This window comes from Fukomys damarensis, unplaced genomic scaffold (assembly GCF_012274545.1).
Source record: "Fukomys damarensis isolate Sample0158 unplaced genomic scaffold, DMR_v1.0_HiC HiC_scaffold_16, whole genome shotgun sequence".
Taxonomy (NCBI): domain Eukaryota; kingdom Metazoa; phylum Chordata; class Mammalia; order Rodentia; family Bathyergidae; genus Fukomys; species Fukomys damarensis.
The window spans coordinates 31,325,646-31,348,997 of NW_022900928.1; the positions used below are offsets into that span (position 1 = coordinate 31,325,646).

The 23,352-nt window shown below is 50.1% G+C and overlaps 2 protein-coding genes across 2 annotated transcripts in view; one reads left to right on the top strand and one right to left on the bottom strand.

Moving 5' to 3' along the window:
• The window catches only part of Usp35 (ubiquitin specific peptidase 35), a 32,240-nt gene extending 26,484 nt beyond the window's left edge, over positions 1–5,756 (top strand). Inside the window, exons 9-12 of the mRNA XM_033763936.1 lie at positions 846–939; positions 1,656–1,762; positions 2,269–3,613; positions 4,534–5,756. Of these exons, the coding sequence (XP_033619827.1) occupies positions 846–939; positions 1,656–1,762; positions 2,269–3,613; positions 4,534–4,701 (1,714 nt within the window). The 3' untranslated portion in view covers positions 4,702–5,756. The remainder of the gene's footprint in view (positions 1–845; positions 940–1,655; positions 1,763–2,268; positions 3,614–4,533) is intronic.
• Positions 5,757–9,358: 3,602 nt separating this feature from the next.
• Positions 9,359–23,352, bottom strand: part of Gab2 (GRB2 associated binding protein 2) — a 59,377-nt gene continuing 45,383 nt past the window's right edge. The window contains exons 3-9 of the mRNA XM_010633336.1: positions 16,294–16,865; positions 14,800–14,894; positions 13,511–13,775; positions 12,360–12,450; positions 11,986–12,088; positions 10,760–10,885; positions 9,359–10,002 (exon numbers count right to left, since the gene is read on the bottom strand). Of these exons, the coding sequence (XP_010631638.1) occupies positions 9,859–10,002; positions 10,760–10,885; positions 11,986–12,088; positions 12,360–12,450; positions 13,511–13,775; positions 14,800–14,894; positions 16,294–16,865 (1,396 nt within the window). The 3' untranslated portion in view covers positions 9,359–9,858. The remainder of the gene's footprint in view (positions 10,003–10,759; positions 10,886–11,985; positions 12,089–12,359; positions 12,451–13,510; positions 13,776–14,799; positions 14,895–16,293; positions 16,866–23,352) is intronic.

The window sequence follows — 23,352 nt, forward strand, 5'->3', positions numbered from 1 at the left end:
GGTGGTCGCAGGCAGGCAGGCAGGCAGACAGGCAGCTCAGATTATTACTTTTGTACAATAGGACAAAATGACTTGCCAGAAAAATGATTATATGCTTGTAGTGTCTGAGTGTGAGTTTTGAGATGCTTGCTTATTTTCTGAACTTGCTTTCCTGAGAGTGGCGGTGGGGGCCACATTTTGAGTAGTGCTGTTCTGTGTAGTGGCTCAGTGTGGAGAAATACGTGACCAACCGGCCAAAGCTGCTAGTGAGGACAGCAGTAAGCTGGGACCTAGAAGTCGGCATGACCCAGGGACAGTGGGTGTCAGAAGGACCCCTACCCTCCCCATAGGATCAGAATCCTGTCACTGGTGGCTGGTCTGCCCCTGCGGTGTCCTCTTCTTCCATGCATTCCTTGCATTGGCCCTGGCTCCTTCTTTTGAAAGCAGTGGAATGACCTGGGGAGCCACGGGGCAGGGGCCCTAATGGGGGCTATAGGAGTGGTCTGTGAGGCTGAGGCCGGGCAGGGCACATGCTGTGAGTGGCTGGGAAGATGTTGGCACAGATTCTGTGCCAGAGTCCCAGCCTTAGAACATTGGACTGTTTGAACCCTGGAGTCATGGGGTGTCAGAGCTGGAAGGGACTGCAGGGGCCACCTTGTTGTACCCTTTATTGTCACATCAGGGCCATTGCTGTGCTCCTGACCTCAGACCCTCCAGGCCTAGCTGTTCACTCTCTCTTCCTCCCTGGTCTCTGGGCTTAGCTGGAGCTAGAAATGTCCGGAGGCTGTGGGCTGCCTACTGGATGGGTGAGTAGAGGCTCCTTGGGGGACTTAGCTCACCATGGGTGCTCCTGCTTTGTTTTGAAGCTTTCGACACTGTGTGCTTCGTCTGACTGAGAACAACTCACAGCCCTTGATGACCAAGCTGCAGTGGCTTTTTGCATTCCTGGAGCACAGCCAGGTGTGTGTGGGGCTCATGGGGGTGGTGGGTGAGGAGGTGCCGGTCACTCGCAGGGCTGTGTGGCCCACATCTTGCTTCAGAGACTCAGGCTGGTGCATTAAAGTGTTGCGTCATCCATGTGCTGCTGCTCTTGAGCACCCACATTGCCACGTACCCCAAGGGATGTGGAGGACACAAATGTGGAGGAGCAAAACAAATGTCTGTCTGTCCTTTTGGAGCCTAACCCCGGGTCGGGGATTGCAGCACCATGTGGTGGCAGAGATGAGTAAGCCCCCTCCGTCTGGCAGGAAGACGACCCTTGGATGGTAGTGTCACGCTGTAACACAGGGAAGCATGGCACGTGTGGGCATGCAGGGAGAGAAAAGGAGACGGTGGGGGTGCGTCGGGAAGATGTCACGGAAGAGGCCACACTGCCCTCGTTTTGAGGGAGGTGTTTTGGGCAGGGAGTTAGGCGGTGGACAAAGACCTGGAAAGTGTGAAGTGTGTAAGCAAAGAGGAATCTGAGAGGATTGTTCATCGCCAGGACCCAGGTGCCTTGCGTAGGGGCTGCGAGGTTTGTGGGATGGGATGGGTTGGGGACAGCAAGAAGAACTTGGGTGACAAGACTGGGCTGTTTGGGACTCAGCTCTAGACAGACCCTCAGACCCAGCACCCTGCAGAGCTGCTGGGGTGTGGCTGGCTGCTCCTGAGCCTGTCTCTCACCTTCTTTGTCATAGAGGCCCGCCATCTCCCCAGAAAACTTCCTCTCTGCATCCTGGACACCCTGGTTTAGCCCCGGCACCCAGCAGGACTGTTCAGAGTATCTCAAGTACCTGCTGGATCGGTAAGCAAAGACCAGGCAGTGGGCAGAGGGCTGCAGGTCCGGAGAAGGCTCCTGGGGAAGAGCAGAGCTGTGGGCTGAGTCGCATCTTTGTTGTGAGGGGAGCGGGAACACTGCCTTGCGCTTATGGAAGGTGTGGGCCCCAGATGTGGGGCCATGCTCAGCTGTGAGGGGAGTCTGGAGGGGCTGAGCTGCACCCCGACGAGCTCCGTGTGTACCCTGTGTGCCAGTCTTCATCACTGCCCTGGGGCCCAGTTCCTGGGTCCGGGCGTCACTAGGTGGCGTTGGGCTCCTGTGTGCAGGCAGAAGTCTGCAGCACGTGTGCTGGTCCGTGTGCATGTGCACGCCTGTGTGAGCACCTCACGTTGAGTGTGTGTGTCCTGGCAGCCTTCGGTGCATCTGCTTCAACCTGTGGCCAGCTGGAAAGGGGAGTGGGGCATGAGGGAAGCACGTGTGTGGGAAGCAGACCTGTGTTTGTATGAACACCCTGTGCTCCCTGCTCACTCCAGGCTGCATGAAGAGGAGAAAACAGGCACAAGGATCTGCCAAAAGCTCAGGCAGTCTAGCTTGCCCTCTCCCACTGAGGAGTACCCCAGCGTGAGTTCAACCTCCGTGGAGAAGATGTTCGGAGGCAAGCTTGTGACGCGGATATGCTGTCTCCACTGCCTCAACGTCTCATCCCACGAGGAGGCCTTCACTGACCTCTCTCTTGCCTTTCCTCCTCCTGAGCGTGGTCGGCGCCGCCGCCTGGGCTCCGTGATGCTCCCTGCAGAGAATGTCAGAGTCCCGGAGCTCCCATCTGTCCCCCAAGCCCAAGTTCCCAGCAGGGTGGGTCCTCGGAGGCAAAGGAAACTCTGCATCACGGGGGATGCCCCCCCAACCATGCTGGACATCGGAGGCCGGGGCCCCCCTGGAGCTGAGGAGCAGACCAGTGGGCGAGAGGAGGAAGGGGAGGAGGAGAAGGCGGAGAGGGAGGAGGACGGGAAGGAGGAGACGGTGGCAGAGGAGGAAGAACTGAGAAAGGAAGAGGAAGGGAAGGAAAAAGAGGAAGAGAAAGAGCAAGAGGAAGCCGAGCAGGAGAAAGAGAAGGAGGAAGAAAAAGAGGAAGAAGAGAAGGAAAAAGAGAAAGAGGAGGCGCCTGAGAAGGAGGCAGAGAAGGAAGAGGACAGCTTGGGGCCAGGGATGCACAGGGATGTTGCCACCCCCTCCAGGGAGCGGCTGTGTGGCCCCGAGGGCTCCCGCTCTGTCCTGGACCTGGTCAACTACTTCCTGTCCCCTGAGAGGCTGACGGCAGAGAACCGCTACTACTGCGAGTCTTGCGCCTCCCTGCAGGATGCGGAGAAGGTGGTAGAGCTGAGCCAGGGCCCACGCTACCTCATCCTCACGCTGCTGCGCTTCTCCTTCGACCTGCGCACCATGCGGCGCCGCAAGATCCTGGACGACGTCGCCATCCCCCTGCTGCTCCGCTTGCCGCTGGCTGGGGGCCGGGGCCAGGCCTACGACCTCTGCAGTGTCGTCGTGCACTCTGGCGTGTCCTCGGAGAGCGGCCACTACTACTGCTATGCCCGCGAGGGCGCCGCCCGCCCAGCCCCTTCCCTGGGAACTGCAGATGGGCCAGAGCCTGAAAACCAGTGGTACCTGTTCAACGACACCCGGGTGTCCTTCTCTTCCTTCGAGTCTGTGAGCAACGTCACCTCCTTCTTCCCCAAAGACACAGCCTATGTGCTCTTTTACCGCCAGCGGCCTGGGGAGGGCTCCAAGACCGAGCCGGGCTCCCCCAGAGTCCGCACAGAGCCCACCCTCCACAAGGACTTGATGGAAGCCATTTCCAAAGACAACATCCTCTACCTGCAGGTGAGCAGACGCCCTGGGGTCTCTGTTGTGACCTCTTAGGTGGAGGGATCCAATCCCTGCACAACTACAAGCTTAGGCCAGTTGTTTTTCCTGTCTCTTGCTTTCTAGAATCTGTCCATTTATTGCTCAGTAAGGGGACCATGTGGGTGGCCCAGAAAGGCCCTTACTTCAGAGGAATAGCCATAATTAACTATGCAGTTACTACTGACAGTGTCCACAGGTGAGCAGTAGGTAGTAAGTCAGTGGGTAAGGTGCACTAGGGGCTTGTGAAAGGGCCACCTCCCTAGTGCCCCTCTTGCCTCCATGTTCCTCTTCAGAGTTGAGTGTGTTACCAGAATCTCCCGCCACTGGGTCAGCAAGACAGCAGGGGCTTTGACTAGAGGGATGGGTTCCAGCCGCGGACTCTGAGCGGGGTTGGTGTTTTTGAGGGAAGGTGGGGGTGGGACAGCATGCCTTTGACATTTCTGTCAGGCTGCCCCGGGCAAGGCAGGCTGTAGTCAGGGATCTCCTCCCCCAGGCTGATCTCCAGGAGGCTCACTTCAGGCAGACAGAAGGCCGTCCTCACACCTTGAAGAGGCAGTGAGCTGGACAGCTGGGGACAGGAAGCCTGTGGAGATTTTCCTGTAGTGTGATGTAACCTCCTGTTCCCATTATCGAGCCCTTGTTACCTAGTCAGTCTAGTGTGAATGAATTCCTTTCTTCCAAGGGCCTGGAACTTTTACTGAGAGGAGGGGAGAGATTTTGAAGCCTCCATGTAGGGCAGATGGCGCTGGAGTGCCCGAGGACCAGCTGTGCTTCCTCTATGGTCTGAACCCGGGGGCTTCCAAGTGTGATGGGTGATGCTGAGCAGGGAGTAAGGGAGGACTCTGGCTCCAGGGGTCTGAATTCTAAGCTGCTTCCATGCCCTCTTCTGTGCCCAGGAGCAGGAGAAGGAGGCGCGGAGCAGGGCGGCCTATATCTCTGCACTCCCCACATCCCCGCACTGGGGCAGGGGCTTCGATGAAGACAAGGATGAGGACGAAGGCTCTCCGGGGGGCTGCAACCCTGCAGGTGGCAATGGCGGTGACTTCCACAGACTGGTCTTCTAATGTGAGCCCTCCCAGCCTGCTCCCACCTGTGGGCCACATGGCCACCTCACAGGCCTTGCCCCTTTCTCTTGGGGAGCCAGGTGGTGGGGGCCCAGGTCCCAGGTGGAGCTGCTGTGCTGGGTGGGTCTGAGGGGGCTGAAGGAGGCCCTTCAAAGGGCAAGAAAGATGGGAAGGGCATTATCCGGGTCGACGGCCCTCAGTCCAAAGGGTACGCGGACACCCAAATGTGGAGGTAAGTCCCAGGCCTGGTGCTGAGATCTGCCCCGTTGAGATGTACACCCAAGTGTCCTGGCTGGACAGGCTCTGGGCCTTGCCTCCTGTCCTCACAGGTGGGCTCGGGAGCGTCCTGGCCTTGAGTAGCACTTCCCTCCCCCAGCTCTTGCTTGATAGGGTAGAAAGCACAGTGGACCCAGAGGATGTCAGCCAGGGTCAGGAAGAGGCTGTGTGATGCCTCTGCTGGGCCACCCTCATCTTTCCAAGGGGATTTGGGCCGGGTATGTGGGTGCCTTTGGGGGTTCCTGTATTGACTGTGTTTGAGGAGTGCAGGTGGGAAGCAGTGTGGTACAGGTCTGAGAGGAAGAATCTTACCTGTCTCCTTCACATGTCCCCTCACTGCCCCAAGCACCGCCACAGAGGGGAGAAGGGCCCCTCAATCCCCACCCCCCCGCCTGCCTCAGTGCCTGAAGCGCCACTGTCTGCATCCCCCTTCTGGTAAAGGTAGAAAAATCTTTATTTTATTGCAAAGACATTCGCTCATCAGGAAGCCACTGTCTGTCTGAGGAAGCTGGCTAGCTCGGCTCCTGTGACCCACTGGCCCCAAGACGGTGGGTGGGGGTGGACTGTGACATATAGCTGTTGACCTCACTGTCCCATGCCACTACTACAGCCCCTTCTAAATGGAGAGGAGAAACCCGTGTTCTCCAACAGGAATAAAACTAGTTCTCTGAAGCCTGTGAAAGATGTCATTCTTCCTGTCTTGAGCTGTGATGGCTGCTGTATCCTTGGTTTTCTTCCTTGGGCAGTCTGATGGTGGCCTTGGCTCCTGGATTGGAAGGTGAGGACTTGCCCCTGGTGGAGGTGAGGGCACTAAAGAGAGGGAATTTTGGGGGCAACTAAGGGGTCAGAGCTGAGACTGTGCTGAGGACACAGCAACGTTGAAGCGCTGGCTGGTGGAGGGCAGGTCCCACAGTCTGGGGGATGCCCAGTGGCAGCTGTGGAGGGGACTCACCGATCAGGTAGGCCTGGGTCCCAATAGCTGAGACTTCTCAGTTCCCAACACCACTGGGTGGCCTGAAAACAGCTGCTGCAACATTGCCCCTTCCCTCCTCTGAGAAGCAGAGTAGAGAGACCTTTCCTCTTCCTGGGCTGGGTGTGGGCGCAGGCTGGGGGCTGTGGGAAGGAGGCGCCTATGGCTCTAGTTGTCGCTGTTTCCCCCAGGCACATCCATGCTTACAGCTGGAGGGGGACACAGGAGTGGCTGTGTGTGCAGGGCCCGGGGGCAGCTCTCACCACAGGGTCATGGTCATATTTTCCCCATGCCCTCCTATTCCCTTGGGGAGAACAGAAGCTGGGAAGGTGTCAAGGGTCTGCCGAGGGCGAGTAGCGCTCCAAACACCAGAGTCTGGAGCCATCGGCCCTTAAAGCCCTGCTTCCACGGCACACCAGGTCAGAGGCTGATGTGCCCCTCCAGGCACTCCTCCGAGGGAAGGAGAAGTGGCAGATGCCAGGTTCCTGTTTGCCCAATTATTTCCTGTAAAATGGAGCAGACTGGCACATCAGCCCTGCTGGGATCAGATCAGTTGACAGGTGTTTCTGGAATAACTTCTTGTCTTGGGAGAAGGTTTGCTCATGCTTGTGCATTGCAACCGTGGGTCCTGAGGCCCCTGGGAGGGCCCCAAGATGGCATCTGGGTATGGACTCCACTCCCAGCCCCTGAAGACAAAAGACCAAAAGACTTGGGAGCCCTCTCTGGGTTGCATTTCTAAAGGACTTTATTGTTGTCCTGCTTCAATACCACAGTAAAAAGGGACCTGCAAGCTCCAGGCCTGTACCATGTGTTACCACAGCAAAAACATGACCCACTTGAACATGTTTCCCACCCCACCCTGACCTACTCACAAGATAAATACGTGTTACAAATTTTTAAAGAAAACAATACATGAATAACTTAAGTGATTAGGCACTAACTGTAATTTGAAGAAATTAAATGTGAATTTAAATGGCAACAAGACAAGAACTTGAGATAGGGCTGCTTCTAGCCCATTTTCTCTTTCAAACACACAGGGATGTTCTGTGCAAAATGATCCTAAATTTCAAGACGCAAGTAGCCAACAGGTTACACAAGAGCACACACCACCAGGTACCATGGGCCAGCAGGAATCTCCAGCAGGCCCCCAGGAGAGTTTGGTGAGTCCCAGAAAGATGGCCAGCCTCAAGTCCCCCACGTTTCCAGCTAGAAGCCCAGACAGGAAGGAGGCGCTAATCACCTCTGGGCCTACACTCCACCGGAGCTTTGCCAAAGGGGTTGGAGGCAGGCCACAGTATGGGGCTGAGACTGTAACCCCACGGCAGGTAAAGGGGGCATAGGCAGACTGGAACTGAGGCAATAACCTTAGAATGGTCGTGCTTCCAAGAACTGGGCTTACACTAATGGTTTGAAAAGTAGAAGTCACCAAAATCAAGCTAGGAGACCGAGTTAACTGGCTACTGCCCATCCCTGGTGATGTAGTAGGGAGGATCAGCTATGACGGGCTTCAGCGACCATCTAATCCACCCTTTGACAGGCAAACCAAAGTCCAAAAGAGACACCACACCTTCCCTTTCCTCACTGTTCCCACTCAACTATTCCTGAGGGGGAGCAGGAAGTGGGTGAAGAAAGCCGCTCTGGAGACAGCCCCAGGCGAGGATGGATCCTGTGTGAGCTCCGCTAGGTGAGAAGCCATCTCCATTCTGGGGTCTCGTTCTTGCCAGGACAGGTGAATCTGGACCCATGGGCAGCTAAAGGATCTGTTGTTTCCAAATGAGTTTGTGTCTTTGGGGCAGGGGGTGGAGGAGGAGGTACACGTTAGGGCTGGTAGTCTGGAGCTTGTGAGCCAGGGCTCTGCTTTCCCCTTTCATCCTTCCACCTTTACCCCAATTTCCACCCTAAGAGGCGGGTAGGAGCAGGAACTAGGAATGAAGAGCTGGAAGGAGGCCACCCGGAGACCACCCGCATTAGAGCACCTTAGTCTCTACACACCTAGCCAGTTTCATTTACTTAACACTCGGCATGGTAACATGTTTATGGTACTGCACTATGGAGTCAACACATGAGGTACCATTAAAAAGCTCAGCCACATGAGACCCCTGGTAGAAAGCCCTAAACGGACAGTCAGGGAAGCCAGAGTGAACCAGTCACCCTGTAAATCCTAGCCAGGGTCACCACAGCCACCACTGCCCTCACCCCTCAAAAGCCTTTTTCCCAAAGCACACAGCCTTCCCAACCCTACAGGACTCTGCTCCTCCAACGCCTAGCTCAGGCACCCTTTCCTTACAGCCACCTTGCCGGTCATCTCCCTCTTTCCCCCAGGCACCAGCCTCCCTCTGCTCCACTGGTGGATCACATCTCTCTTCCCTCACAGCCATCACCACTGCCCTGTATCCTAGTCCCTTTTCCTGATTCTGATCTCAAGTTCAGAGACAAGGTATGATTAACCTCTGTGGCCTTGGTGCCTCAGTAAGTTAGTGATCTTTGAGTCGCTCCTGCTGAGGAAATAACTGCTCCCGGGATGGGCTCCTGGGAAATGGCAGGCCACTGGTCTGCAGAGGTGTGCGAACTCATGTCAGTTGGAAGGTGATAAGTCCTATTTTTGGAGGAGGAGTTCTCTTCACCCCAAGACAAACGGAAATATTTTGTCTGGTCTGTTGGCCTCTGAAATACTTGGAAATTTTGGCAGGACCTTTCAACATAAAAATTCAGATCTCCCTCTCTAGCTCTGGTGGCCTTTCAAGCTATCTTTAAAGGCAAGTTTTGAGTTTAACACAGCAACTGCAATGCTGTGGAACCAAAGAGGGGAGAGGAGCTGAGCACACACCCTGTGCTTCATACCAGGCCTATTGTGTTTCTGCCTAGAGCTGGATCTCTTAGGAGTGGTCCTGCTCTGCCAGCTTCTCAGTCCCAGAACTGGCCCTCGGCTCATGTGCCATGCACCTAGCTGCTCCATTCTGTACCCGCCTCCCATCGGGCCGTCATGTGCCTTACCTTACAGAAATTTCTTGCTGCACCGTCCCTGTACTGCCCCATTCCCAGCACTCCTGTCCCAGGTTTCCCTCAGCCCCTACATTGCCTCCACCCATATCACATCCCCCAGCCCTCACCATGCCAGCTTTCCACACCACGAGTCACCTGGCTCAGCCCAAGCCTCCGGAGGGATGCTCAGGAAGACGACTTTTTGTCTCAGGGTGGCATCATCAGACTATGTCAGGGAGCCTGACCGCAGTGCCCTTGTCAATACAAGGGCTGTTCCTTGTCATTTGTGGTTGCTCGTTATCAGTTTTTCCTTCATTTTGTACCTCCCGTTCCCCAGCAATGGCCCTGCATGGGGGTGGCCTGGAACAGGGACCCCTGAAGGTATCAACTGCCCTTCTGCACTTCGGACCTTCATTCTCCATTATTTCATCTCTTGGTGGCCTTGTTTCTCTCCTGTCAAGAAAAACAGGGCTGAAAAAAGTCCATGTTCACTTTGGTCTGCTGGTCTTGGGCTCCCTGGCTTGTCCTCCTTGGGACTGAAGGGGAGGTAGCCCAAAGGTGGTGGAGGGAAGATGGTGGGGGCTGTGACCACGTGAGGTGTGGAGTCTGGCTCAGAGCCCCAGTGCTCTCCTCCTCCAAGCATCTGGTAGACAGGTCTTGAGGACAGGCAGAAGCTTTTTGGCAACAGCTCCTAACTAAGGTGGGTGGAGGCACGGCCAGTACTGGTAAGTCACACGGGCTCCGAGGGGCAGAGGAAATGCCCCCATCAGGCCCGCCCTTCCCACGGAAAAGGTGAAGGTCCCTGATGTTAAATGCTTTGAAGGCCAAGAATGGCAGAGTGGAGTGAAAAGTGGAGGGAGAGGAGATAGGGAGAAGCCAGTTCAGAGACGCTGCCTCCCGTCTCCTCTGTGGGCTTGGTGGCCCCCATGTCACAGCTTGGCACCCTTGGAAGGCTCTGAGGACTGCCGCACATCTGTCCACTCCTGCATGGTGTTCTGCAGGGCCTGGGTCTTCTCTTTGTCCACCTGGACATAGTCCACTTTTTCGTCCGAAGTGACAGATGATGTGGATGGCTGAGGGGACAAAGCAGGAATGCTGTGAGTTATCTGTAAGGTAGGAAGGGCAGGATGGGGTCTTCCCAAGCTGTGTTGAGGAGAGGTGAAGGGAGTTGGCCTCTGCTGTACTTAGAAGATCTCCCTCCTGTTGGAGTACCAGCCCTGCCAGCCCTTGCCTGTAGCAAGGCAAGTTGTGGGAGGACTAGGCCTTACTCTGCCTCCACTGACCTCCCCCGGTCACTCTGCCAAGCGAAGGAGTGTTGGCTGCCTCAGGGCTGTAGGTGTGCCTTCTCTGTGAGCCCTGACAGCACCCGGAGGGAGAAGTGCACTGAGGCAAGGCTCCAGCTTTAATTCTAGACAGGCTGGCTAAAAGCGCTTTCTGGGAGGCAATCTTTCTGGGAGGCAATGCTAGATCTGGAAGTCCTTCAGAACCACTGTATCACCAGCAGGGATTATGGGCCTCCTCCAGCCGTGAGTTCTCAAAGTAAAGCTCTGGACAGGAGGCAGGATCTCTGAGTCTCACACCTGACACCGATTCACTTTGAGATCGGCAGAGTAGTTCTCAGTGGTGTGCACGACCCAGCTCCATGGCCAGGGGATGGGCTACCTCAAGAAATCCTCTGGACTGAGGGAAGGCCCATGCTCCAAGAGAAAAGGGAGAGAAGGCACAGTGGAGTTGTACAGCTGGCTGTGGAGGGAGGCTGAAGGGTACTGCCCAGTGTGGAAGGGACCATGACCCCCCCCCAAGTAGTCCCCCCCACTCTACACCAGGCACCTTTCGGTGGGGGCTGGGGGAGCCCGGCTGGAAGTCCAGAGCCAGGTAATCGACACTGCCTGTGCTCTTCTTGGGGGCTGGACTGTTGGTGCCACTGGGAACGGGAGATGCAGACACTGGGTTTTGCTATCACAAGGAGGAAAAAAATGAGTTTAGGAAACAAACTCATCACCCAGACAAACACATCTCTGGGAAAGAGCTACTTGTTCACTGTGTCCTGCTCTGTGCCATGTGCTATGCCAAGGACTTTTTGCTCTTACATCCCCACAGCAATCCTTTGAGGTATTACTATACTTCCAATTATTTAAAACAAAGCTGAACTGTGGCTGGGGAAGCAGGGCTATTGTACCAACCCCATGGATCATGCAGCTTCCTTTAGGCCTCAGGCCAAATCTCATTTACAGTTGTTCTCCTGAGAGTTCCCACCACCACTCACCAGCCCCTAAGGAAGGAGCCTGTGGAGAGTTTCCTTCTGTCAAAACTTGTGGGATCCTCTGAAACACCCACCCCTATCCTAGAACACACACCCTCCCCCTGCTCCTGCTCCTGCTCCTGAGAGGCCCATTCCTTTAGCGCCTCTTCAGATGACCGGCTCAAAGTTTCTGTCTGCAGGTGCGCTCCTGCTCTGGGAGAGCACCTCCCTGTCTAGAATGTTCCCCAAGTTTGGCTCAAATCATGACAGTGATGGAGGGCTAGGGATTTAGCTTAGAGGTTCCACTGCCAGCCGCACAAACACAAGGTCCCAAGTTCGATCTCTGATACTAACACCACCACCAAAAAGAGTGATGGTCCTGGGATCCAGTGTTTGGCTGTTTTAATGGTTGGTTGATTGGTTCTTTTCAGTATATTTGCAGCCATGACAAGCAAGGTCCTGGGAAGCTATGACCTTTGCAGTGAAATCTCAGGCAGGAACCGTGCTGTGGTCTGCCTGTGTTCACGCCTCTCTAACAGTTCCTACCACCGAGAATTATGTACATGTGCGCCTTCCTTCAGCACTGCCTTTCCCAGGGTAACCATCATGCCGTCGCCACTCTGTAAGACACAGACCTCCTCTGGGGCAGGGAACACTGCACAATGCTCTCACTGCTAGCTGCATGGTGCCCATGAACGTCTGTAGCAGGAGGTGGAATTACACTTGGACACTTGTTGCAGCAAAGGAGCCCAGATGGGGTGAAGAGTAGGCCCCGGAGGACTAGGAATCATTCCAGTGTACCCCGAGAACTCACCATAGGGACGTAATTCTCCTCACTATCTCCTGAGTCTGTGCTTGTGATGCTCTGGGTGGAAATGGGGCGGCAGTACTGGGAGGAGCTGGAGGTGAAGGTGTGGCTGTTGTGAGAAGACGACAGAGTGAGCCTGAGGGATCCCACATCCGGATCTGGGCCACCAGAGCTTCACCCTCCATTATCAGAGGGAGATTTGATAAAAGACAGGTATAATTATTCCCCCTTTACAGATGAGGATGCTAAGCTCCCTGAGATCAATGGCCACGATCAGCTGATGCCAGCATTAGCATGAAAATCCCATCTCCTGACATCAGACAAATTTCCATTAATTTCTAACCCCACCCAACTCTAAGCTTTTGCTTCCAGACACTTACTTGGCCCTGGACCAAGACTTGGTGACAGGTGACTTGAAGGGGAGCTCATCGATGACAGCATTGTTTCTTAGGTCAAGTGGTGTTGGCTTGGCTGGAGAGGGAACAGAGTCCAGCAATCAGCCAGTGGTAATGCCACACAGTGATATACATACACACAATATACAAGCATAGCTAGCACACTAGACAAATCACTCCAGTTTTGGCAGGGTATCTGCAGGGGACTGGTGTTAGGACTTAGAAAGATTTTTATTAAATCCATAAACAGTGCATTGTTGGCTTGTGACCTACTCCTACCCTCAGGTATACTTCAAGTCATCACTAGGTTACCTATGATACTTGATACAATGTAAATAACTGTTATAATAAGGAAAAATGATAAGAAAAATCTGTATATGGCCACATGTAATGTTTTCTATTTTCAAATATTTTAATCTGCATTGGTCAAATTTGCATATGTGGAACCTGAAGATACTGATTGCTAACCATATAAACTTGATCCCTGAAGTCATATCTTCAGACTCTAAATTACATACCCTTTCTATTGTATGTATCTATGGTAACTGGACCTTCAGAATCCAAATCAGGGCATATGTTCTGACAACAGATTTCATCCTCCCCAGGTTTATGCAAAAGCAAGAGACTGTATTTGGAATGGAGACAGCCACTGTGTTTGGAGGGCTGTGAAAACTAGTGAAGGAAGGGAGATGCTATGAGGCTCTGTAGATTTCAATCATGTAAGTTCAGGTTTGAACTCCAACAAGTTACACTGTTATGCTACTACGCCATTCAAATCCTTCCCCAAGAGCTGAGGCCAGTGGAGAGGAATAGAGCAGACCTGGAACTTAGGACTAGTGCTTCTTTGGGGGTCTTCACACAGATCTAATGACTTTGCGGGGGGGTCACAGATCTAATGACTATCACCTGTGTTGGCCAGACCTGCCACTGTCCTTGGTGCTATTCTGCACAAACCCAGGAGATGGGAATTACCATCTCCCATTTCTCAGGTGGGAAAGGAAAAGTAAGGTTCAAAGAATTCACACGCTTTGCATAAAAGTCACATTTCCCCAAGTCTAGTTTCTACCCGATCCCTAAGAAAAAGCAAACAGTCACTGGATGTTGATCTGTAATGGGATGGAAAAGAGCAGACTTACCTTTCCGGTCAGGCTTGAGGTTGCGGTTGACTGGGGGTGGCTGGATCTCACTTCCTCGGCCAGGGCCTCTGTGCACAGGAAGGGCTGTTGATGAGTAGCCAAGTGGGTCAAAGGGATGTGGCCCCGGGCTCATGGGGATGTAGACACTCTGAGAATTATCACCTGCCCGCTCCATGGCCAGCAGGGTGGAAGAACCTGGGTTCATGGACACATAGGTGTCTTCAGAACTGGTACTGTCTGATCGACCCGCAGCAGTTTTTCCTGCCTAGAGAGGGAAGGAAACAGCTGTCACTAGTAAGAAGAAACAAAGGTGAGAATCTGTGTATGAGGTAATGCTATCTCAGAGGGCTCACTACACTGTGAAGATACAAAGGAGACCAGTGGAAGACAGAAATAAATCGAGTCTGTGGATCCCTTCTGACTTATGCCCTCTTGGGATCCACTTAGATCACAAGATTATATCTAAACCTTAAAATATCCTTGGTGGCAGGGTCTCTTAGGTTTCCAGATGCTTGGCCGAGCCAGAGGGTAGCATAAGTTTGGTTTGGAACTCAGCACTGGCCAGTCAGCATCTAGACCCTGATCATCTTGTGGAGGGTGTGAAGAGTCTTGGTGCTGGAAGCTGAGGTCTGGGGCCAGCTTAGCATCCTCCATCCAGCCTGGAGCAGGTCTGAGGTGTATCTTAGACATGTAGGTGTCCGGGGGCTGCAGGCAGAGCGGCCACAGAGTTGTGCAGTGAGCCATTCTCCATCTTTTGCCCTGCCTGCCAAGTCATAGAATTAAGCTATGTCTGTTTTGGTTATCTAATTTTCAGTCTTTTCAGCAGGCAGCAGGCTTAGAACTATGCCCTGGCCTGTTTGCTTACACTTTGGACCACTGTGGTCAGCCCCTCCTAGTGGGCAGCTGGGATCCTGTATTCAAGCTATAGCTCTGACTCTAAGCACTCTCTGTGGTATGTCCTCCTCCCCGTGACAACTGGTGGGTAGGATTGCTACACAGATAATCTACTACCTGAGCCTAGTTCTGCATTCTAGACCCCTTCTGCTTCTCACATGGCTGGTCAACCTTTTTCTCCAGTCCACCTAAGGGGACACACTTCCTTCAGATGTGGGTACCTATATTTTACTTGTCCAAAAACTCAACCTAGAATTCTGAACCAAGGTAAGAACCCAGGAAGGACCTGAAGAGGGCAACAGCCCCACTCCCTTGGAGCTGTGCAAATGTTCCACAAGGTCTGACCTTTTCCCTACCTTAAGTGGCCCAAGAAGCCCTGGTCAAACCCCACTCACCAGGAAAGAAGTCATTCCCTCACTCGTGTACTCAGCAGACTGGCCCGAACTCTCCCCACCACGGGGAGGGTACTCATAGGTCTCACAGGAAGAAGCTGTGGTAAAGGAAGAAAGACCATGTGTAATCCTGTTCAACCATGCCGACTCTTGCCCATCCCCTCCAGCATGGCTCAGAGTCTCCTGACATTCCAGAAAATACTTTTCTCAACCCAAATGATATTCTGTTACTTAACACAGCCCCCCGCCCAACAGCTCAAGATTCCTCCTGGGCTTCTGGAGCCGCAGCACTGGCATCTGCAGAGAACCAACCCATCCTTCCACTTCTGCCCCATGCCTGCACCTCTCTTCGGACTCCTCCAGCACTTACCACCTGTCCCATCACCCTAGCTACCACTTCTGTGAAATTACAGTAACAGTGCTTGAACTAAGTTATACACGTTGGTTTTCTTTTCCACCCAGATGTAACATACACCAGGGTAAGATGTATGTTTTAAATGTCTTACCCTAGTTCCAAAGCACATGGTGTTTGCTCAAATTGCTGGCTGACTGAATCACTGCAAAGAGTTCTAAAGCAAGAGCCAGGACTCCAGGATCAGAGTTTTATCTGTGATACTAATAACTCTGAATAAACTACCATGGGCTTTCATGCAAAGGAGACAGTGAGGTTCAGTCCTGCCATGCTCTGCATGGCTTACACAATGGGAAGGCTAAAGAAAAAGCTCTGCAAAGCCAGGCATGGTCGTGCATGGCTATAATCCCAGCTTTCTGGGAGGCTGAGCTAGATGATGGCAAGTTTGAGCCCAACCTGGGTAAATTTAACAAAACTATCTCAAAATAAAGGAGCTGGTGATGTAGTTCAATGCAAAGGCACTGGGTTCAATCTCCAATAGTACCATCACTACTACCAAAAAGTAAAAACCAAACAAGAATATGCAATTATATATATGCAGAGTTTGAATACACTCAGTAAACAAATGGCAACAGAATTAAGGTACTTCATGTAGAAGTTCAGACTTCAGCCAAAGAGTATTGTGGGACTTACAAAATATTCTCAATATCCTATTTTTGTTCTATCAGCCTGTTAATCCACACAAGTTTGGTTCAAAGTTTAGTTTGATTTTAAATGAAAAAAATGATTTGGACTTCCAAAACCATATGTAATACTGTGGTTGACCAAAAATATTCTGTGTTTCTTAGTAGAATGTTCATTTCTCTAAGGCAGGGCCTGCCACACTTGTCATTGTGGGTGTCATAAAAACAGCTAGGGAGCTTGAGGGTAGAAAGGGATAAAATAAAGTAAAATTTATCAACCAAAACAAAACAAAAAAACAGCTATAGGACAAGCTGGTCAGGGACTAGATAAGATATCTAACCTACCTGGGCGGTCGGTCCTTAAACCTCCCCTGGCTATGGATGACCACAGGCTAGCAAGCCACTGAGAAGCCCTTGCCTACCTTCCTCTCCCTCTGGGTCTCAGCTACAGCTTACACTGACCTCGGTGGAGTCGGCTGTTGTCCATTGCTGGGAGTGTGTTGCGTCTGGGGATGGTGGCAGCAACAGATCTGTTTTCACTGACTGGGGGTCTCTGCTGAGGGCTTCCCCATCGAGGTGTTTCTGCCTGACTTGGCTTGGGAGGCCGAGGAGGAGGAGCTATGGCTGACTCCCCAGGAGTGGCCATTGTCATGGCATTGTGGTTCCTGTCCAGCGTGAATGTCTTAGGGATCTGGTAGGCTGAGAGTGGAGTAGTTGGAACATCCATATTGTCAACCAGGAGGTCCCCAAACTCCCTGCACAGTGTGTTGCTGGGTGTCTTGAAAGTATACACATCTTCATTATCCGTCTCAGACCCCGTGAGGCTGCCCTTGGTGCGGCCATGGGAGGCCAGGCTCCGGGGGAGGTCATAGGTACTGTCTCTGAATTCTGTATTGTGCCGGCTTGGCTTGGGAAGGCTGTAGAAGCCATGGACTTGACCACTGACCCCGTTGACACAGTGTCCATTGCCCTGGGCAAGTTTCTGCACGGCTGTGTCACTTTTCTGCCTTGTGCCCTGAGAAAAGCTGGCACTCCTGGAAGAGAAAGAAGAGTGAGGGTGGCAGTCAGATGAGGCTAAAACTGTCCACAGGAGGCAACACTGATGTTCAGAGCCCCATGAAGCTCCCTGGTATGGAAAAAACACAGCCTGAAGAGTCAGGCAGACCAAAGGCTGACCTAAGATCCGCCTTGTTCTTGCTGTGTGACCTTAGACAAGTGATGTTATTTATGGAGCTCTACATTAGACACCGGCAAAATGGTGATTAAAAACACATTTTTGAAGGCCAGGGATTTGGCTCAGTGGTTCTGTGGCCTACCTCTAAAGCACAAGGGCCTGAGTTTGATCACCGGTACCAAAACAAAAAACAAAGAAAACAACACATTTTGAAAGTCATTTAGAATAGACTAGTATATCTAATATACAGATGTTAAACCAGTGTTGTCTTTATCCTTGCCTAGTCTCCAAATGGCTGTCATTAGAAGGGATCAGTCTTATACTCGCTTTCTACACAGAAATCAAACAAGCCAGTTACCCTTAGCTGTTCATTCTTCAAGCATATTTGAATATGAAATGTATTAAGATAGTGGAAAGAACACTGAAAATGTCAGAAAGTAGGCAAGTCATTTATGTCTGAGTCTCAGTTTTCCCTCTGTAAAATATACCAGCTTATCCATATTGATGCTATCTATAAGTTGTAAATAACTGATTTAAATGTAAGCTGTAGATTTAATCTTCTACCTTGTATTATGGTTTGTTGGGAGGCACCTCTTTTCCAGAAATACATTCTAAAAATATATAGGAAAAATGGTTTTCTGCTTGGGAACGTCATTCAGGATAGAGCCCCCCACCAACCCCGTGGTAAACAACACAAGCAATAAAGATAGCAAAATAAGAGAGGATAATTTGTGTTAGGTTCCAATTCCAATACTGTTGCCATTGTGCTCCACGAGGTGACATGAGGTCCCCCTCCCAGGTGTGATCTAGTGGGTTTCACTGACTTCTAGGGGTTCATCTGGCTCTGAGGCTGCTATATAAGCCTTTGGTTTGTTTTTGGTCCTGGGAATCAAACTTGGGACCTTTACCTTGCAAGGCAGGTAGCAGCACCAGTGAGCTAAATCCCCATCCCTTTAAGCCTTTGGTTTTACAAGACTGGTTTTCAAACCAGATTTCATGTTCTGTGTTAAATACTTTGGGAAATTAGAGTGTGAAGTAGGGATCCAGATCTGCTTTCCTATGTTTTATACTGATTCTTTTTTTTTTTTTTTGAGACACGGTCTCAGTATGTAGTTGAGACTGACCTGGAACTCACTATGTAGCCCAGGCTGGTCTCGAACTCACAGCAATCCTCCTGCCTCAGCCCCGAGTGCTGGGATTGTATGTGTGCACCACCATGCCTAGCTCTTCTTTGTTTTTTCTTTTTCTACTGGGATTGAACTCAGGTCCTTGTGCTTACAAGGCAGGCAGCAGAACCACTGAGCTAAATCCCTGGTCCTAATATACTGTAATTCTTTGGAGGATTTCATTTGGAAAAAAATATTCTCAACAGCAGTGATTCTGACAATGAACTTGGGGAACTTCTCACCAGAACAAGGCAGGTCTCTTACACACACAAATCTTTGTGCTTTTCTGTTTGTGTGTGTGTGGGTGAGGGGGTTGGGCTAGGTATGTGTGTAGGAGGCCAGTCTCTGGAATGGCAGGCTACCTTACAGAAGTGCTCTCAACTGAGGGGATCTTGTCATGTACAGATGTGGCCACCAGGTGGTGGTAGAAAATAGGGGCCAGAAGTTTAGAAAGGAATTAGGCATGTAGACCAGACTTTCAGGATAAACCTGGTTCTGGATGATGGCTTGCAGTTTCATTTTAGCCCCTAAATCTTTACCACATCTACCACCACCCAGGCCTCTGCTTTCTTTCTCTTTTTTTAAAAAATAATTTATTTATTTATTTTTTCAGTCAGGGTCTTGCTATGTAGAGTTCCGGGTAGCCTTGAACTATGTGGCCCAGGCTGGCCTTGAACTTGTGGCAATCCCCCTGCTTCAGACTCTTGAGTGTTGGGATTACAAGGAGCTACCATAACACTAAGCTTTACCTTCTCCATTTTTAGTCCTTTCCATACTCATAAACGAAGCTAACAGCCGTGGACCTAGATAATTGAGCAGGAGGGGGTGGGGGATGAAGTAGACCTGAAGTGTTCACATAACTCACATTTTATATTTTGGAATTTCCCAACTCTTTTGGATGCTCTCATCTGGATTTGTTCATTTAGAAACACTGACAGATGTCCTCTGCATCTAGATGAGGCCTGATGGATACCACCTGCCCTGCAGGAGGTGGTAGGTGAGGTGGGTATGTTGCAGTAGTGGTGACAACCTGCAAATCTTTCCATGAGGTGGGGGGCGTATGTGGCTGCTGAGAGCTTTATACTGACCATAACTGGTGGTGGTGCGGTGGTAGAGCATGTGAGGGAAGGTCTCATGAAGATGCTATCTATAGCTGTGTGAGTCTAGGAGGAAGGACAGTGACAGAAGGAAAAGTTCTCATTGGAGGCCCAGAGACATGTACAGTAATAATCTGGCCAGTTCAAGGATCTGCACACTGCTCAGGCTGGAGGAAGTGTATTAAAAGCCAAGGCTGAGAAAGGCGATTGCTGCATGCTCACATGCATATATGAAATCTGAAAAAGTTGATCTCATACAGGCAGAGACAATGATGGTTACCAGAAGCTGGAATGCACAGTCAAGGTAGTGAGGGAGATGTTAAAAGGTACATAATTATAGAGATGGAATAAATTTCAAGACATCTGCTGTATAGTAGTGACTGTGGTTAATGACACACTGCATTCTTGAAAAAGAGTGAAGGTAATGCAGTTTTACCACAAAAACGCTAACTGAGGTCATGTGATTTAAAATTTGCTAGAATTAACCAGTTATGTATGCATACTTCAAAACACTGAACATAACAAATCATGCAACGATATCTGTGAATTAAAAAATTAAATTATCTGGGGGCCAGGGATTTAGCTCAGTTGTTCTGCTGCCTGCCTTGCAAACACAAGGACCTGAGTTCGATCCCCGGTACCAAAAAAACAAACAAACAAAAAAACCAAAAATTGAATTATTTGGGGGTTTGGCTTGGTGGTAGAGAGATTGCCTAGCAAGTATGATTTCAGGGGTTCCATCCCCAGTATATGCTTTGAGATGACAGGGGGAGGGTCCAGGCCAGGGATGCGGGGAACAAGAAACCTCTGAAAAATTTGAAGGTGGGAATAGGGGTAGGGAGAGTATCACTGGTGTCCTGCAGTAACCTTGAACATATTCAAGAATGGACTCATCATCATCTACCTAAAATTTACTGCTCGTGACTCTCCTGTCTAGGGAAGCCAGAAACCAGGAAATTACCACCATCCCGATTTTTCACTCACTAACCAGTCAGGTCTTACTGAACCATCTCGGTACAATTCCTTCTGATTTTTTGGTTGGATTAGAGGGATAATTAATTTCCTTCCCATTTACCTAGGACCTCTCTGATTCTCTATACCCTACTGGTATTTACTTTCCCAACTTCTCCATTCAAACATCTTCAATATACTATCCCTGTGTCTTACAACTATGACCCAATTTTGTAGGTTTATTCCAACTCCTCTCCCCAATTTTTTCTCTCTAGGTTCCCTTCCCACTCTAGGAAGTACTCAAACCAAACTTTGCTATGTTCTCAGTGGGTCCCACTGAATTAAACCTCTGGTTTTGTTGTTTGCTCTGTGTGAAAGCTAATTCTCACTTCAATCTAGCAGGTTCTAATCCTTCAAACTCAGCTCAAGTGGCACATGTCTTAAAGCTCTTACCTCCAAGCATAACTGGGCACTTGCTTAACTCTGTTCTTGGAGCAGGTAGCAGTTCTTATCTGTATTATGTACCACTGCTACTTGTCTCCTCCAACAGACTGTGACATCTTTGAGAAAAGAAACTTGTATTCATTTTTTCCCTCCTTAGCACCCAATTAGTGTTTGTTATACAGTAAATAACGACTGTTTATTTCATGAACAAGTCAGCAAATGTATACATAAACAAACAAATACAGTGTGGTGCTGCCGTCTTTTTCCCAAGCTTGGCTCTAATCCTTTGGAGCAGGTGACTGTAGTAGGTTCTTCAGAAGTGACAGAACTGAGTCATCCCCAAACACGTCCCAAATAGTCTAAGCTCCAGACTTGAGCTCACAATACTCACTTTGCTCTAATGCATCAAAATCCAAAGTTCAAAAAAAAATAGGGAAGGGTGAAGGGGGTGAAGGGAGGGCAGGGGTATGGGGAAAAAATAAGAACCAAGACCTATTATATGAAGGTACAAGATCCAATGGTAAATGTAACTGTATTGTTTGCTTTAAATGTACTAATAAACTTAATGGGGGAGGAGGCAGAGTTCAAAAGAAGCCTTTTATGTCACAAAGGCATGACATCTCCGAGTCTCCTTTCACATTAGTCCCTTCAACTGTGTTCCTACAGCAATCTGCTCTGTCCCAACATTAAGCTCACTCAACCTTGTTTTTGTTGCATTTGCCAGTATCTTTCCACTTTTGCCATCCTATGTGTTCTAGAAGGTAAAGGGCCATATCCTATACCCTGGCACAGGGCCTGGCAGATGGCAGATAGTACTGATGTAGGCAGACAGGGTCTGATCATTACTTCAGAAATCATGTAAGAGTTGTTCAGCAAGGCAAATGTATGTACCCAAAAGACATACTCAGATGGCAGAAGTCATTCTAGTCCTCAGGTCTCTGGACTCCCCTATTCAAACTATGCTACAGTGAGTGTTGGTTAAGGATCAAAAGGCGAGAGCTGGGAATGTAGCTCAGTAGTACAGCACTTGCCTAACATGTTTGAGGCCCTGGGTTCTATGCACAGCACCATGGGGAAAAAGTAAACGGGGAAAATTCATGTACTGAGAAGACCTGTGGCCTTTTCTACTTTCACATAAACCTTAACTGAGGCCTGTTACCATTACATCCCTGTGGGATGGATCCCTGGAAGCACTGGATTTGGAGAGAGGCTTTGCTTTAGGGATATCAGCTGACAGAAGCATCATAACAGCACCTAGACACTGTGCTGGGCATATAATCTGTGATGTGTATTTACATCTTCCAACCATTCTGAGAGATGTATCACCCTTACATGTGAGAGGAGGAAAACTCTAAGTGCCAAAACTGGTGTAGGAATACTCCAGTATGGCAGGGCAAAGTTTGGAGAAATTACTTCTTTAAGACAGCAGCTCAAATGCCTTTCCTGCCATGCCTGGGTGCTCTAGAGGCTGTTAGTGAGAGTGGCTCTTGCATATGCTTTGGTCTTAATATCAACCTCCAAACTCTTTCTTGGCTTTCAGAAATGCTTTCCTAGTTTTTTTGGTTTGGTTTTGGGGATCAAACTCGGGTCCTTAAGCTTACAAGGCAGGCCATGGAACCACTGAGCTAAGTCCTCAGCCCAATTTCCTAGTGTTCTGAGACAAGATCTTGGTAAATCACTAAATTGTCCAGGCTGGACTGAACTTGCCATCCTCCTCTGCCTCAGCTTCCCCTAATGTTGTGATTACAGGGATGTGTCAGGATGCCTGGTGATTTTCATGTCACACCATAATTCTGCTCTTTATACTCAACAAGACTGTAGGCACCTTAATGATGAAAGCCCAGTTTGATTTTTTTTTTCTTTTTTTGGTACTGGGGATTGAACTCGGGTCCTTGCGTGTGCAAGGCAGGCCACCGAACCACTGAGCTAAATCCCCAGCCCTCCCAGTTTGATTTTTAATGGATATGTTTCCCAAATTAGGGAAACCTAACACAGATGTGCTTATGAGTAGAACCACCATTTAGAGTTCAGTGTCTCTCTCTGGCAATCTTAAGAGGTTATTTTAGACCATCCTCCAGCACTTGACCCATCCCAAATGGGCCCTTCCTGTGAGGGAAAAAAACTGTCATGATCTTTAAGAAATGAGATATTAACATGCGTGAGGCTCTGCATTTGAACTCCAGCAAAAAGAGATGAGATGACCTTTGTATCTCAAATCCTTCAGGCTTCCAATTTTAAATTTACCTTCTATGATCACAGGGCAGTGCTGCATTTGTGAGACTAAATGAAATTAAAAGTTATATATTTTGCCTTTGGTCAATCAAAGCTAGTGAGCAAATGAGTCAGGGAAGCCTTGGGAAAGATTAATCGTGGGTAAGTTCTATACTCATATGTCTGATTTTACCTTTTACTCATCATCTTTGTATAGAATACTACTGCAAGGTCAATGACACTGGAATTTCATCACTTGTAATTTTATTCCCTTCAACCTTCATCAGAACTATGGCTTTTCAAGGTAGGCGATTCACCTCAATGTATCACCTATAACAGGTTTAATAGCCTCCTTGAAATAAGATGAAAGACACTGACTAGAATCTGAAATGAGGCCCCAAAGGCTGGAGGAAAAAAACTCAGTGAAAGTAATTTGTCTTCAAAAGCAAAAAAAAAAAAAAAAAAAAAAAAAAAAAAG